General features: G+C 42.6%; 1 protein-coding gene across 2 annotated transcripts in view; it reads right to left on the reverse strand.

The window, feature by feature from the left end:
* The window catches only part of SLC12A7 (solute carrier family 12 member 7), a 372,763-nt gene that overhangs the window by 42,612 nt on the left and 312,175 nt on the right, over positions 1 to 17,976 (reverse strand). For both annotated transcript variants that reach the window (XM_065400169.1, XM_065400170.1), the window contains 2 exons: positions 9,852 to 10,021; positions 9,524 to 9,655 (listed from right to left, as the gene is read on the reverse strand). In XM_065400169.1, the coding sequence (XP_065256241.1) occupies positions 9,524 to 9,655; positions 9,852 to 10,021 (302 nt within the window). The remainder of the gene's footprint in view (positions 1 to 9,523; positions 9,656 to 9,851; positions 10,022 to 17,976) is intronic.

A 17,976-nucleotide genomic window follows, 5' to 3' on the forward strand; every position in this document is an offset into this window, starting at 1 on the left:
ATCTAGGAGTTGAAGACAGGTTCTTACTATTGTCTGGAGACTCAGCTGGAGGGTAGTGACCAGACTGGATATGGTAGAGAATCTGCCCTATGGTAGTGAAGTCTATCCATTGAACAGGTGTTAATGTGGACTTTTCAGGTTGATACAAAGGCCCTGGAATTGGAACAGCATTAGAGCCTTGTTGGTTGCAGACTGGACCTCTAGAGCAGAGTGCCCCTTCAGAAGCCAGTTGTCCAGATAGGGGAAGACTTTAATACTGTCTTGACGCAGGTGAGCTGCCACTACTGAGAAGACTGTCATAAAGACCCATAGGGTTAGGAGAGTCTGAAGGGAAACACGGGTATTAATAGCATTCTGAACCAATGAAGAAGTGCAGAAAAAGCTTGAAGGAAGGGTGCACAGCAATGTGAAAATACATGTCTTGGAGGCTGAGAGCAATAAACCAATCCCCTTGATTCAGGGCTGGGTTTATGGAAGTCAAAGTCACCATCCTGAAGTGCTGTAAAAGAATGTAAGTATCCAGGTTCCAGAGGTCGAGGATCAGTCTCTAACCATGTTTCTTTTGGGAACCAGAACTATTTGGAATAAAACCCTCTTCCCACAAATTCTGAGGGAACCGACTATCACCCCCAACTGTAGTAGGGATTGAACCTCCTGCTTTAAAAGATCCTCATGAGAGGGATGGGGATGGGAGAGAGGCATAGCATAGAAATGGATAGAGTATCCCATAGCCTCCATCTTTAAAATCCACCTGTCAGTGGTGATAAGCTTCCAAGAAGGTAAAATTGTGACAGGAGGTCCCTGAAAGGGAAGTGGAAGACTGGTTTGGACAGCAAATCCAGGGGAAGGGATTGTTTGTAGCCCTTGACCAAATTGTCAAAACAGTCATTTGGAAGGGGGCCTGGGTAAGGAGGTTGCCGTTTGAGGTGGTACTCTCTTTTGGAGTCTGGGCCTCCTTCGAGTAGGTTCCATGGGTCTGTAATAGATATGGTTCGGAATGGAATGGCTGGGATTGCTGTGCTGTCTGTGATTTACTGAAAAGTCTCTGTTATCCCAGGTGACCTCAGTGTTGCCCTCAAATCCTTGAGGGAGTGTAGCGAGGTGTCAGTATTACCACTGAATGGCTTCAGCACTTGGAAGGCAAGATCTTTCACTGTGTTTTGTATCTTCCTAGGGAGCCTAGAGGATTGCAGCCAAGAGGCTCATTGCAAAACAAACAATAGCAGTGGCTCAGGAATCTGAAGCTGTGTCAGCAGCATTGAGAGCAGCCTGTAAAGATAGCCTTCGTGATAAATTGGCCTCCAAAATGAGTGTTTGATACTGCTCCATTTTGTTTTCTGTAGCAAATCATCAATAAAATGAAAAAAATCTGTTAAAACCATATTTTGCCATCAGGGATTGATAATTTGCTACCTCAAAATGGAGAGCAGTGGAGGAATAACATCCTCCTTTATCAAAAGGTGTGGATCTTGAGCAAGCTTGGTGGTTTATCTCGTTAGCTGTATCCACTACCAAGGAGTTGGTGATGGGATAAGAGAATAACTATTACAGTTCCTTGGCTGGTATGTATATTTTTTGTCTGCCCATTTGCAGGTAGGTGCAAGAGTGGCAGGGGTCTGCCATATATTACAGGCTAGTGAGAAGAGTGCCTGGTTAACAGGCAGTGCAATCTTGACTTGAGGGGGTGGTATGAAGAATGTCCATGACAAAGTGCTGGGATTCTTGTACTCTTCAATGAAAGGTTGAAGAGATTCTGCAATTTTGTCCTGGAAGGACCTAAAATCACCTGCATAGGAAGGTGGTTGTGGCATCACCACGTCCCCTGGAAAGGAGGAGGATTTATTTGGAGTTGTGATGCTGGTGGTTGTTGTGGAGCCTGAGGAATGTCTAAACATGAAACATGAGGATGGGAACCCCGTTGAACTGGTGCCCACAGGCTGTCCAGGGATTTCAATAGGCCCATTGAGGAGGTGAGTAGGGGAAGAGACCCCAAGGAAATTCATATTCGGAGGGCTTAGAGCACCTTCTGGAATCTGGTGAGTCTTTGTCAGGGTACACTTCTTAAGGTGTTGGATAGTAATCTACAGAAGAGGCCCACACCAAGATCTCTGAGGTATCGTCCCTTGAGCCCAAAGGAAGGGCTGTGGGCATCAGTGCCAGAGATGGAACCAGCAGTTGTGTCGGTGCTGCAGGGACTGGTGGATAGATAAGTACCGGGGGTTCAACTCTTGCTGCAACCTGAAGAGAGGAGGTGGTTGGTGGTAAACTCCTCTTGGTGTTCCCAAAGAGGTGGGACTCCAGTTCCTTCAAAATGAAGAGGTCTTCATGTGAAAGAAATCTAGAGGCTGCCAGAGGGCTATAATGATGTATAGCCAAGACCAGAGACAGTACCAGAGCCTAAGTCAGGAAGAGAGTTGTGATTGAAGATAGTGCTGATGGCGCTCTCCAGATGGGATCCCTATGCTCCAAGCCCATATAACCCAAGGAAGATGGTACCAGGGAAGGAGCAGGGTAAGAGAGGGCTGAGATGAAGACGATACCAGTGTGTTGAACGTCCTTACATTTTTATGAGTCTCAATGCCTGGAAAGTGCTAGGAAAGATGGCTCTCATTGCTTCTTGCTAGCAGGCTTATCACCAGACATCTGTATAGATGGTACTGTGGCCCGGTGCTGATGTTTGATAGAGCCTCAGAGGTACCCATTCCAGACACAAGGTCTCGTAAGAAACAGTTCAAAGGCCTACCTCTTTTTCTTTTCTCAGGAGAGACTTTCGTGTTTAGAGTGCTTCATCTTCAAAATAGCCCCAGTAGGTGCGGAAGTATTGGGTGGGGATTCAGACTGCACAGGCCTTGGGGAGAGATCCAGGAGGAGAATCTTCAGCCTCATCTCCCTTTCTTTGCAATACCTCCTTTTAACCCCCCAGCAAATTTTACACTTGGACGGGATGTGAGAGTCTCCAAGACACCAGAGACAGCTAAAATGCCCGTCGTTCAAGAGGAAAAACCTACTGCACACCTGGCAAGCTCTTAATCCCAGATCTTTGGCATACCACAGATATGTGGCTGACGGGGCCAAGGAATTGATCCCAGAGACCAGGGAAAAGAAAAGTGGGGGAAAACCCCATTAAGGCACAGATTTGACCTTAATGAGAAAAAATAAGTTACTAAGAAAATAAAAGAAATAATAAAAGAATGAATAAATAAGTAGCTATTTGGAAGCAGCAGACATGCAGTTGCCCTGTCTCAAGCCACAGCATTTGAGAAGAAACTGGAGCAGCAGCGGGTTCACTTCTCCCTATATGCCTTTGCTCTAAAGCACGAGGTCATGTAGTGCACAGGCATGAACCAGTGGACACTGGTAATTCAAATCTTTGGTTGAGAGCACACATGCATGTGCACATCATATGGTGGAGCACTCAGAGAGACATCTACTCGAAGAAGAAGGACTTCTGAAAGATGATTTTTTTTTTTCTGCACTGGGGAGACTATTTTCTTGAAGCGAAAGTTGATAATGGTGTTTTGACTGTGTACTTCCTTTCTCAATAAGATTTCTGTGACCAATTGATCCAAACCCTAATGAAGTACATTTGAAGACTCTAATTGACTTGAATTTTTTTTTTTTGGATTAAGCCATTGAAGTCTGTGTCGGCACTGAGGAAAGCTGGGTATTTGTGTAGAAAAGAATAGTCAGATGGCAATAGCTGCTGGTAAAGTAAGTAACTTAATTTTTTTAAATAGTGTCAATCTGACTGCCAAGAGGGAAAGTAGAACATACAGTACACAACTTTCATTGTGGCTGAATGTAAATAATAAAGCTAATAATATTTATAGCTCCTCCCTCCACTAGCGTTCCAGCGCAATAAAACAATAACATCAAGACTGATATAATTTTAAAATAATGAAATACCTCCATGTACAGTTTGGAGGTTATGTCTGTGTCCCCAGTCTGATTTAATGAAAACCATGTTGTATTTTAGCCTCTGTTTTGAGTATAACTTTTATTATGTCCTTCACTGTATACTGTAACTGCCATGTTGGATTGCATCAGCACTCTTATGTTAGGGGAGATGGTGCCCAGATGTCTGACTCTGAACGAAACAGAAACATAACGGGCCATGAACAATTGAATAGCCTTACCAAGATGGGGGCAACAGGCTGAACCACTGATTTTTAAATTCCTTTCTGCCACCAACTCAACTTGAAGGGGAATGAAAAAACCCAGAGGAAGGACAGAAAGAAAAATGGGGTCAAGCTGTAAAAAGACATATGCCTTTTAAGCAGAGGGGGCCAGACCCATGCCAGAAAGGGAAGACCAAGTAGGAGGGCAGAAGAGGGGGCATGGCTTCCCAGACACTGCCCAAATTCCAAAAGATGCTTGAGAGTAGTGAGGACTTTGAGGGAGAGAATTGTGTTCAGGTGTTTCTTGCTTTTTCCATAGATCTGTAAATCTCTTGAGCAGTCTATGAGTTTTGTGTGTGTGTGTGTGTGTGTGTGTGTGTGCGCACACACACACACCTTTAAGAAATTCCTTTGCAAAGCCTGTGTGTCTCCATATGGTCCCTGAAGGGTGTGACTATGGAAACCAGCTCACACAGCTAGGTGGACTCTGGAGGGAAAGTGTCTAAGCAACTAGGGGATTCAGAACGGCTGAGGCACTAGTCATGTCTAGGTAAACGGATTATGGGTCCTCCACTGCGAAGAGGAGTGTCAAACATGGGGTCTGCTCCTGGAATCCACACCCGAGTAACCCAGAACTAGGAACAGTGATCAGTTACTACCCAGACCTCAACACTGGGTCTCTCCCATAGCAGACTGGCGTTCATTCTGAGACTAGGACTGGACCAAGTTGTGACAATGACTAAGAATAACCCTAAATCCAATTTTTAAAAAATACACAATGTACTAGATCTACTCAGGATACACCTCTGTATAAATTTTGTGTAGTTCGATAACTTTTCTTAAAAGATGAGTAAAAAAATGAAAGGTCAGACTGACAAGGACAAATTTCAACCAGACCCCAATTTCAAAGACTTCCTATGAAAAATCTACCATGAGAAACCCAACAAAAACTACATAGAAAATTAACTGGACATAAAACCTAACACAATGAGAAATTTCACACCAAGAGTATATCTACACTAGGTTTTATCTCATTAATTGATTGGCAGTTAAGGTAGTTGACATAGTAAAGGCTATTCTGGACACTCTACAGATGTAGATTAGATTGTAAATATGAGGTGGGGAAGCATAATAATAATTTCATTGGCAAAATGACAAGCATGAAACTGTTTTTTGGCTCACTCTGAATCTTATGCTTGGGCTGGATTGGGAATGTATGGAGATGGCACCCATGTCATGCCACATCCAGGGGAACCTCTCCCTTATGGAATGAAGGAGCTGTTTTAATTGCACAGTCTCAGAGGCTGAGGCACCCTACTACGTTTCAGAAGGTGAACAGAATGAATACTGTTTTGCTGAGAGGCACTCTACCAATGAGGCCTCTAAGACATTCTAATAATTTTTTATCCTTGAGTAACCAGAGAGTGGCTCTTAAGTATCATCTCTGCAGCTTCATCCTCGCTGGAGACCTGCAACTCATGAACCAAGAAGGAAGATGGGTAAACTGCTGGTGTTGGAAGTCTTGCTGACACTTTGACCAATAGCAACATAAAGAATTTTGCAAACTTTTGCTGTGGCTCTGTTTCTTCACCTCCACCAAAGCACCTGCAAAATTCCAACTAAAGAAGCAGTTTCAGGTGGTAAACAACTTGGCTTAATCAGGATTTGCTTACTTCAGAGGACAGGATTGTGCATTTTTGCTTCAAGGAATCTTCAAATAATTTTGTGGCTAAAATAGCTTGGAACCACACATAGCTATTTCTGTCTCTGCCTAGTAGGGAAAAATTGAGCCTTCTCTGCTTGACTTTCCACTGGCATTGCTCATTGAGGTGATGGAGAAACTGAAACCTCTAAATTAGGTCCATGCCCCTATATGTTGGTGAAAATCAATGGGAAAATGTTTTGGAGACACTTTTGGAGCTGATGGTAAATACCGCCTTGGGGTGGGGGGAGGGAGAGGGAGGGTAAAATGACAGCTTATTTTAAAAAAAAATATTGTTAGAGACCCTTGATCAAGAAACCATTGATGTTGAGTGGGAATTTAAAACTAAGAGCTAGGAGATTCCTTTGTTGGCAGTGAATCTTTTTGTCAATGTTTTTGTCTAATTTTATTTTATTTATGATAGGTTGGCATAGGTAGCCAAATACATTTTGCTTGTGTTAAGAAAATTCTATGCTTTGGAGAAAGGGCTTGAAATTTGGCAGAGGTGTCATCCTGTCATCAGGGATGTGCCTTTTCCTTTCCTGTGAAAATCTGCCCAAATTTGGCCAAGTTATAAACCTTTGAAAAAGCTCATGCTCTTAGAATTTGGCAGCTAGATTATCAGAAAATTCCTTCTGTACTAGGCATGCTCCATCCCCTCACAGCTCCTATGTCCTTACTGGACTGCACATGCACCATTACCACAGAGGGACTGAATATGCTCCACCCCAGAGATTCAGGGGCTGAGAAGGACTTCCTGCAATTCCTGCTCCTGCTCTCCATTGGGCACTCTAACTGAGAGCAGGGAGACAATCTCTCTTATGCCCTCAGTGCTTCCTTTGGTGGGCCCAGGTAGTGTGGAGGAGGAAGCTGCCTGACTGAATGCAGAAGGAACAAGAGGGAGAGGAAGGTGGAGGTAGTAGATTGGGACTGAGAAGGAGGTGGACTGAGGGGTCGGTCCTGGGGCCGGTTTTGTTCAATATCTTCATTAATGATCTGGAGGATGGCGTGTACTGCACTCTCAGCAAGTTTGCAGATGACACTAAACTGAGAGGAGTGGTAGATACGCTGGAGGGTAGGGACAGGATACAGAGGGACCTAGACAAATTAGAGGATTGGGCCAAAAGAAACCTGATGAGGTTCAACAAGGACAAGTGCAGAGTCCTGCACTTAGGATGGAAGAATCCCATGCACTGTTACAGACTAGGGACCGAATGGCTAGGAAGCAGTTCTGCAGAAAAGGACCTAGGGGTTACAGTGGATGAGAAGCTGGATATGAGTCAACAGTGTGCCCTTGTTGCCAAGAAGGCTAACGGCATTTTGGGCTGTATAAGTAGGGGCATTGCCAGCAGATCGAGGGACGTGATCGTTCCCCTCTATTCGACATTGGTGAGGCCTCATCTGGAGTACTGTGTCCAGTTTTGGGCCCCACACTACAAGAAAGATGTGGAAAAATTGGAAAGAGTCCAGCGGAGGGCAACAAAAATGATTAGGGGGCTGGAGCACATGATTTATGAGGAAAGGCTGAGGGAACTGGGATTGTTTAGTCTGCAGAGAGAAGAATGAGGGGGGATTTGATAGCTGCTTTCAACTACCTGAAAGGGGGTTCCAAAGAGGATGGATCTAGACTGTTCTCAGTGGTACCAGATGACAGAACAAGGAGTAATGGTCTCAAGTTGCAGTTGGAGAGGTTTAAGTTGGATATTAGGAAAAACTTTTTCATTAGGAGGGTGGTGAAGCACTGGAATGGGTTACCTAGGGAGGTGGTGGAATCTCCTTCCTTAGAGGTTTTTAAGGCCCGGCTTGACAAAGCCCTGGCTGGGATGATTTAGTTGGGAATTGGTCCTGCTTTGAGCAGGGCGTTGGACTAGATGACCTCCTGAGGTCCCTTCCAACCCTGATATTCTATGATTCTATGAAGAGGGAGATTGGCTTGGAAGGAGACAGGGACAAGGAGCCTAGGGTGGGAAGGAATAAGGGAATTAGGACATGGATTCTAGTGGGGAGACTGAGAGTAGGGGTGGAAATACTGAGACTGGATGTGGAGACTGTGAGACAGAGTTGGGGGGCAGAATGGGACTGGCTGGGAAAGGAGACATTTAGAACTTATTTTTTGATTCCTTGCTCATCACAAGCTCTCACATAGCAGCATCCACAACTTTCTATCATTTCCTGTTGGCTAGAACAGTCTGTCCCATCATGGTGGATGATGACTTGGCCTTAGATATACCCATCTTTGTCACCTTCTGTCTGGCCTACAGCAATTCAATATGTCTGGGCATGAAGCCATCAGCCCTTAAGAAACTCTAATACAGAACACTACAGCATGTCTCCTTCCTGACTATGACAATGCAACCCTAATTCGGCCCCCTGTGTGCGTAGTGATCACATGCTATTGTTCTTTGTTTGTTCTCCTGCCTCATTTGTTGCAGAAACTGGAAGGTGTGTAGTCAATGAGGCAAGGGATTACAGGAAAAGAAATAATGGTCTTATGGCAACTGAATGCTGCCCTGGATAACTGGTTTCAAATCCTCTTCTATGCCAGTGAATTCCTATACTAGGCATGTCATGTAGACCCAACTTTTCACAGGTGTCACTAATTGTGTGTTCCTCTTTTTTTTTTTTTTAAGCCCAAAATGAGGTATCTGGGGCCTGATTTCCAGAAGTTCTGAACATTCACAGCTACAGCTGAAGTCAATTGGAGCTGTGCTTTGAACATAGAAAGTGCTATACAATACTAAAATCACTTAAAAATGAGGCCATAATCATCTCAGATTGGGCATCCAAAATTAGTGGACACTTTTGACAATGTTTGCCTTAATTTCTTTGTGCCTGAATTTATAAATGGGGATAATAGCCCCAGTCTCATGGGGTATTATGAAAATTAATTAATGTTTCTGAAGCATTTCAATACTTATTCTAATCAGTGCCAAAGAAAAGGCTATGAGGAAATTCATAATTCTGTCATAATAGGGTTTGAATAGTGTACACTGAACAAAACAGGGGTCACACATTAAACTCTGTGGATAAAACAAAATTTTGAATAGCTGCTCATTCAGTGAATGCTTTCCATCTTGTGCACTTATGGAAAAAATAGTTTGTGATAATGTAGTTAAAACCTGTATCATAAAGCATACATACAAGGGGGTCAAATTGAGATTGCACAGGCAACATGAATTCTCTCTTTTCTTAGTTTTGAGTATTTTGTAACTAGGAAATGAAATACAAAAATTTATGGTAATGCAATATTAAGGTTGCCCAGTTAAAAATCACAGTCAGAAAACAGGTTTCAGAGTAGCAGCCATGTTAGTCTGTATCTGCAAAAAGAACAGGAGTACTTGTGGCACTTTAGAGACTAACAAATTCATTCAGAAAACATACATGTTAAGGTACAATATGCAACCTTAACTCAACCATATTGCATACGCGCAGTATTTGAATATGTGTGTTAAACTGACCTATTACTGCTTATATTGTAAAAAATACACCATAAAATATATAGGATGTATTATGTGGTTGAGTCAACATTGCTGTAGGAACATTAAAATTTGCTTTTCCTGCCATTTTAGGCCAAATACTGTGATCCCTTATTTAGTTTACCCTCCAAATGTCATTAGGCAAAAGAAATACCAGGAGTCTGAGGAAGAACCTCCAAGTTTAGTTCAAGATTTTCAGGTAAAAGGCAAAATATACAGGAGCTTACCATTTCAACAACCTCCACCTCAGCATTAAGTCGAAGATGATACAAAAACATCTGAAGGTCCTTTTTCATTTGAATACTGTTGTCATCCATTTGGGCAACAGTGAAGATACGCATTTTGCATTTTCTCCACACCTATTTAAGGGGAAAGGCATTTTATATGACAAACGTAGAAATAATTTTTGCCCCCTCTGTTCAGAATCCTTTAAACAGCTAAGTAAAGAAGTATATAAGAATTTATTTAGTAATTTTATGTAATGCTTAGTGAAAGAAAAGTCATTGCTGCTCATTTTCTAAGACAAGATTTCCCTTTTTGAGTCATATACTGTACCTTGTGCTGTCGAAGCAGGAAAGGAAGCAACATCAGCATGCCACCATCATGAACAATCCACCACACATCTACGTTCCCTTCAGAAAAGCGCTCTTGATTTGCTGGAAACAAATCAATGTTTTTAGCGACCAGTAGAGCTTGTTGTGCCGCTGTTGTTTCTCGGACTGTATCTGAAATCAGAAAATTTGAATGAAAATTGGGAGTTGCTGAAGAAGACTATTAGATGGCCAAAATGCACAATGCCACTATTGTGAAAGAGGATAACTTTGGTTAAAAGCCGATCCTGCTTAAGAGAGGAAGCAAAGACAGCAATCTCACACATCCAGATCCACATAAGGTGGATAAAAATTAATGATTTTTTCAAAATTGATTTTTTAATTTAAATCAGATTTCTTTATTTAATTTAAATACATTTTTCTTTGAAAAACAAACCTATTTGAAATCTGAAAATATGCCAACCTATATTAATACCTTAATTTAAAATAATGTAAATTAAATTAAAAAAGAACATTGACATGTGTGCTGCTGAAGTTTTAAAGAAAGTCAGACCACAGAACTGGTGGAAGTCTCTGGCTAAGCACCTGGAAACAGAGTTTGTTGAAGTGTTAAATCGGCTTTAACAGCAGTATCCTCTTCCACAGGTGCAGAGAGAATGCTATCTTTCTTTTCCGTTTTTCAACTAGATCAGTTCAAAGTTCAGAAATTAACTGGAAGTTGAAAAAGCAGGAAAACTTGTTTCCCTCTTCTAATCTCTAAATATAAACTAGTTGCAAGAGGATGAGATCAACTAGTTTAAAAATCTTGACGGACATGATGACCAGAAACAATTAGTTCAGTTCACTAACTCAAGTTAATACTTTGTTTAATAAACCAGTTAGTTTTCAATGCAAAGCATGTTCTGACAAACTTACTTTTTCTTCTTTTGTATTCAACACACTTAAGATAGTTTTAGTTAACTAATAAAAAAATTTGGAAATCATGTTTTTGTTCATTTTAAATTGAATTCCAATTTCCATCCAAAAGCAGCTTGACACAAATCATGAGTAAAAATTTAATAATCATCTAGTAAATAAGAAACGTGTCATTCACCATTTTCTAACATAAGATTTAAAACATAAAAATCTGAATAAATGTATGTTAAGCTATATAACTGCTTAAATAAATGTGTATAGCTATAGGCCACATCTACACTACAAATTTTTGTTGATGCAAGTTATGTCGGCATTCAGCTGTCAAAATTTGTATATCACTCGTGCATAATTGGCTGCTTGTGTTGGCACTGTGTGTACTCACTAGGAGTGCTTGTGTCAATGCACAATGCAGTTCATCACAGGTAGGTATCAGTGTACCATGTGCCACCATCTGCCATAGTGCCTTTTAGGACATTTTTGCAATGTATTGTGGGACAGAAATGACTTGCCCAAAGATCTCTGGGAGCTAGGAGTTAAGTTTCCAGCATGCAACTTTTTCCATCCCATAATGCTATTCATATCCCATAATTTTTGTGCTTTTAAAATTTTTTCCCACAAACTCACTCAGCACTTTTTGGTGTCCATCATCTTTGACAGACACATGGAGTCCCACAGAGGTCTGCACTATTCTCTCAAACACTGGAAATACAGGACACACAAGTCTCCTGTATTTGCAGACCCACAAGAAGTACTGCAAGAATGGGGGATATGATGATTTCTCCAAAAACAGTTTGCTCAGGGACACAGCAAACAACAATTCAAGATTGTTGATGGAGTTCATGCTGACAGTGGAGTGCCACTTCTGGGCCTGAGAAATGAGCACTGACTGATGGGTTCGCATCATAATTCAGGTGTGGAATGACAAACTGCAGATGCGAAAGGCCACATCCTTGGATCTATGTGCCGAGCCCACCACAACCCTGCAGAACAGGGACACTAAAATTGAGAGCTCCATTGACAGTGGAGAAGCGAGTGGTGATTGCACTCTGGAAGCTTGTAACACTGGATTGTTACTGGTCAGTGGGAAATCATTTTAGAGTTGGAAAATCTATAGTGGTGATTGTTGTCATGTGGGCTATTAATCATCTCCTACTGCGCAGGACCGTGACTCTTAACAATGTGCAGGACACAGTGCATGAATTTGCAGCAAATGGGGTTCCCAAATTGGGGGTGGGGTGGGGGGGGGTGATAGATGGCACACACATCCTATGTTGGCACAGAGTACATCAAAAGAAAGGTCTATTTTTCTATGGATATGCAAGCTTTGGTGGATCACCAGGGATACTTCACCAATATCACTGTGGACTGGTCAGGGAAGATGTGCTTGCATCTTTAAAAACACAGGACTGGTCAGAAGGCTACAAGCAGGGACATTCTTTCCCAACTGGCAGACTACCACTGACAATATGGCAATGACAATAGTGATTCAGGGGGACCCAGTCTATCCCTTGTTTCCCTGGCTCATGAAGCTGTACGCTGGCTACCTCAACAGCACCAAGCAATGATTCAGCTACTATCTCAGCAGGTTCAGAATGACAGTTGAATGTGCTTTTAATAGACTGAAGGTGTTTACTGAATACAATGGATCTCAGTGACAAAAATATCCCACTGGATAGCTGCCTATTGTGTCCTGCATAATATCTGTGAGGCAAAAGGGGGAAAAGCTGCTGCAGGGTGGAGAGCAGAGATGGAGCAGCTGTCTGTTGACTTTGAACAGTGAGACATGAGGGCTGTTACAAGTGCTTAACAAGGAACTGTGCAACTGAAGAAAGTTTTGAAAGAGCACTTCAACAGTCAGCCATTGTTCTGTGTTGCAGTGGTTTCTGGGCCAGGAGTTTTGAGTGGTGTTAGGAATTATGATTGCGATACATTTATAAATTTGACTAGATGTTTTACTGAAACTATGGATTATGCTCTACAGTTATAAATATTGGACTGTGTGTTTTCTTGAACTAGGAGTTCTATGGTGCTTTACATTTACAAGTGCTGGGTGCTTTGAGTATTCATATGCATTCTGCAATATGGGTTATAAACTAATAAAGATAACTTAATTCTCCATAAACAGAAATTTATTGAATGGCAAATACAGCGCAGTTAAACAATGTACAAAAAATAAGAGGCAATGCAGTATAAACTTTAACATAAATTAACAGACTGGGATTTTCAAATTGGAAAGGCAACAAACATTTCTGTCCGCTTCAGTGCATAAGTATAGTCTGTTGTGACTACTCATACACTAACCATGATTCTCACAGGTCAGAGTATGCGAAGGTTTTCTTTGTTAAAAAAATATTTTTGATCAAAAATTTTAGAGTGGAAATTTCAGAACAAAATCAAATTAAACTTTTTATTTTGTTTCTAATTGAAAATTTAGTTTCATTAGAATTTTTGATAATTTTTTTGAAATTTCATATTTTAATTTTTCCCTCTCTTTTCAATTTTTCTCTCCTTTTGTCATTTGGTGCAATAAAATGAATAATGTTCAAGTTCCCCCGACACTTTTTCCTCTCTTTTTTTTCTTTTTCCTTACTCTAACTTCTCAACATTTCTCCAATTTGAAAAGTTTCCAGAGCTGCAAAATGAGAAAAGAAGAAAAGAGGAAAAAGTGAACCCAAAAAATCCTAGACATCATTCATTCAATGGCAAAAAATGGGAAAGAAAGAGAAAAATGTTTTAAAAAATATATTTTGTAACTTGAATCAAAATGAAAATTACAATTTTTTATTTTAAATCAAAGTGTTGTTTTGCTTAGAAATGCTCCAATAAAGAGTATACATTTTATTTACTGAAAAAAAAAATCTGTTTTGTTTTTTTTGCCAGCTCTAGAATTTCATAGAATCATAGAATATCAGGGTTGGAAGGGACCTCAGGAGGTCATCTAGTCCAAACCCATGCTCAAAGCAGGACCAATTCCCAACTAAATCATCCCAGCAGGGCTTTGTAAAGCCTGACCTTAAAAACCTCTAAGGAAGGAGATTCCACCACCTCCCTAGGTAACCCATTCCACTGCTTCACCACCCTCCTAGTGAAAAAGTTTTTCCTAATATCCAACCTAAACCTCCCCCACTGCAACTTGAGACCATTATTCCTTGTTCTGTCATCAGGTACCACTGAGAACAGTCTAGATCCATCCTCTTTGGAACCCCCTTTCAGGTAGTTGAAAGCAGCTATCAAATCCCCCCTCATTCTTCTCTTCTGCAGACTAAACAATCCCAGTTCCCTCAGCCTCTCCTCATAAGTCATGTGCTCCAGGCCCTAATCAGATTTGTTGCCCTCCGTTGGACTCTTTCCAATTTTTCCACATCCTTCTTGTAGTGTGGGGCCCAAAACTGGACACAGTACTCCAGATGAGGCCTCACCAATGTCGAATAGATCTGCTTGCAATGCCCCTACTTATACAGCCCAAAGTGCCATTAGCCTTCTTGGCAACAAGGGCACACTGTTGACTCATATCCAGCTTCTCATCCACTGTAACCCCTAGGTCCTTTTCTGTCTAGATCCCTCTGTATCCTATCCCTACCCTCCAGCGTATCCAGTGATGAGCTGCCAAAAAATTAACAACCGGTTCCCTCCTCCTCACCCCACGAGGGGGTCATGCCCCCTGTGACGTTGTGCAGTCTATATGGTTTTATAAAAATATAAGTGAGTATAATGTAACTGGGATATGCTTCATGCAAAAGGTCTCTTGTAAGGTATCATTACAAAGCTTATAATCTACTGAGTGTGATCATCCGATTTGTATAAATGTACCACTCTTGTATCTAAAACTAGAAATATAAAATGTAACTCTGAGGGCCTATTGTAATTATGTAAAGTGTGGGCCATTAATGATGGTTTGGAATCTTGATGACTCCCATTGTCTGCAGATGGCTGTTTACCTGTGAGTCTCCCTGTATATGTGTGTGCTGGCAAGTGAGTAATGAAGTCTTGCAGTGACATGTGATCATGTCACCTGAACTGGAATCCATCTTTAACCTGGTGCTTTTCCAGTGAGGGGGGGTGGAAACTGAGAGAGACAAAGGGTTCCCGCCTTATGCAAAAAATATATAAAGGGGTGGAAGAGAACAGAGAGGTGGAGGAGCCATCATGGAGAATCCCCTAGATAACACCTAAGCTGGAACAAAAGCTGTACCAGGGGAAAGAATTGTGCCCAGGCCTGGAAGGTGTCCAGTCTGAGAAAAACTTACTGAAGCATTTTTGAGGGTGAGATTATCTGTATTTAGTTTGATTAGGCATAGATTTGCGCATTTTATTTTATTTTGCTTGTGACTTACTTTGTTCTGTCTGTTACTACTTGGAACCACTTAAATCCTACTGTCTGTATTTAATAAAATCACTTTTTATTTAGTAATTTACTCAGAGTATGTATTAATACCTGGGGGAGCAAACAACTGTGCATATCTCTCTATCAGTGTTATAGAGGGCGAACAATTTATGAGTTTGCCCTGCATAAGCTTTATGCAGGGTAAAACGGATTTATCTGGGTTTAGACCCCATTGGGAGTTGGGCATCTGAGTGCTAAAAACAAGCACACTCCTGTGAGCTGGTTTCGGGTAAACTTGCAGCTTTGGGACTAGTGATTCAGACCCTGAGTCTTTGTTAGAGCAGACTGGAGTGTCTGGCTCAGCAAGACAGGGTGCTGGAATCCTGAGCTGGCAGGGAAAACAGAAGCAGGGGTAGTCTTGGCACATTGGGTGGCAGCTCCCAAGGGGGTTTCTGTGATCCAACCCGTCACAGTGGCGTAGTCGGCAGGATCTGTGCACAGCTGATTGCTTTGAGATACTGGTAGTGATTTTAAGTGAATTTTAAGTGTGGTGGCTGAAGAACAGACAAAGTGGTTACTGGTTTGTTATTTTCTGTTTGCTTATTTCGGGAAAGGAAATTAGGAACAGAAAAGGAAGCAAAATAAGTAAGAATGAAGATCAAAAGAAGCTAAAACTACACAAGTTGCAAATTGCCCAGAAAGACTAAACAATGGGCGCTGGAAATGTCTCTGTTAACTAAGAAGCCCCTGAGCTGAGTACATCTCAGTTTCAGTGAACTGCAGATGGGTGTGGCCCAACCTCTGTCTGTGCTGAAGCTGACTGGAGTGTCTAACCTAGCAAGACAGGAGGGGAGGGGTGCCTGTTCTGGCAGGAGGGTGTTCTCTGTGGTATCCCAGCTCATCAAGTGATGGTCTCAAGGGAAAACAAATGAAAATTGATGTACAATTTGCCTGGGAAAAGGCTGCCCTGGAAAAAAAAAAGGCTGCCCACCAGCCTGGACTTAAAAAACAAAGCAATTAAGACCCAGAAGCATAACCTGGCTGTAATGGAGTGGAAGAGGTGCACAGAGACATGTATCCTGGAGCTGGAAGTTGGGGTCCTGGTGACTGCTGCGGTGGGAACAAACCCCAAGGACTCTAGCTGGAAGCAAACCCAACCTGAGTGAAAGGGGGGGGATTTTGCTGGCCAGCGAAAGGTCTCTCATAGCTGGTAGCTGTGAGCCTACAGCTGAATCAGGGTCTCTTTCCCTTTTGGGGGACACAGGAGTGTCTGCCCCATAGGGGAGCCCAAAAACGAATTTTAGGTATACTGCCTCCGCCATGGTCAGTGTCCAAGTCTCTGGCAGTAAGTTCAGGAGGAGGGTGTGACGTTGTGCAGTCTATATGGTTTTATAAAAATATAAGTGAGTATAATGTAACTGGGATATGCTTCATGCAAAAGGTCTCTTGTAAGGTATCATTACAAAGCTTATAATCTACTGAGTGTGATCATCCGATTTGTATAAATGTACCACTCTTGTATCTAAAACTAGAAATATAAAATGTAACTCTGAGGGCCTATTGTAATTATGTAAAGTGTGGGCCATTAATGATGGTTTGGAATCTTGATGACTCCCATTGTCTGCAGATGGCTGTTTACCTGTGAGTCTCCCTGTATATGTGTGTGCTGGCAAGTGAGTAATGAAGTCTTGCAGTGACATGTGATCATGTCACCTGAACTGGAATCCATCTTTAACCTGGTGCTTTTCCAGTGAGGGGGGGTGGAAACTGAGAGAGACAAAGGGTTCCCGCCTTATGCAAAAAATATATAAAGGGGTGGAAGAGAACAGAGAGGTGGAGGAGCCATCATGGAGAATCCCCTAGATAACACCTAAGCTGGAACAAAAGCTGTACCAGGGGAAAGAATTGTGCCCAGGCCTGGAAGGTGTCCAGTCTGAGAAAAACTTACTGAAGCATTTCTGAGGGTGAGATTATCTGTATTTAGTTTGATTAGGCATAGATTTGCGCATTTTATTTTATTTTGCTTGTGACTTACTTTGTTCTGTCTGTTACTACTTGGAACCACTTAAATCCTACTGTCTGTATTTAATAAAATCACTTTTTATTTAGTAATTTACTCAGAGTATGTATTAATACCTGGGGGAGCAAACAACTGTGCATATCTCTCTATCAGTGTTATAGAGGGCGAACAATTTATGAGTTTGCCCTGCATAAGCTTTATGCAGGGTAAAACGGATTTATCTGGGTTTAGACCCCATTGGGAGTTGGGCATCTGAGTGCTAAAAACAAGCACACTCCTGTGAGCTGGTTTCGGGTAAACTTGCAGCTTTGGGACTAGTGATTCAGACCCTGAGTCTTTGTTAGAGCAGACTGGAGTGTCTGGCTCAGCAAGACAGGGTGCTGGAATCCTGAGCTGGCAGGGAAAACAGAAGCAGGGGTAGTCTTGGCACATTGGGTGGCAGCTCCCAAGGGGGTTTCTGTGATCCAACCCGTCACACCCCCCCCCCCGCCCTCTAGGACTCCTGCCCCATCCAACTCCCCTCGTTCCTTGATGCCCCCCCGGAACCTCTGCCCCATCCACCCCCCTTCCCTGTCCCCTGACTGCCCCCTGCCGCCCCATCCAACCCCTCCTCTCATTCCTGATGGCCCCCCGGGACCCTTGCCCCATCCAACCAGCCCTTGTTTCTGTCCCCGACTGCCCCAGGAACCCCTGCCCCGACTGCCCCCCCCCACCCCATCCAACCCCTGCTCCTTCCTGACTGCCCCCCCAGGACCCTTGCCCCCATTCAATCCCCCTGTTCCCTGCCCTCTGACCGCCCCGACCCCTATCCACCCACCCCTACCCCCCGAGCTCACCAAACAAGCTGCTGGCTGCCAGGACCCCTAGCAG

This window comes from Emys orbicularis, chromosome 2 (assembly GCF_028017835.1).
Source record: "Emys orbicularis isolate rEmyOrb1 chromosome 2, rEmyOrb1.hap1, whole genome shotgun sequence".
Taxonomy (NCBI): Eukaryota; Metazoa; Chordata; order Testudines; family Emydidae; genus Emys; species Emys orbicularis.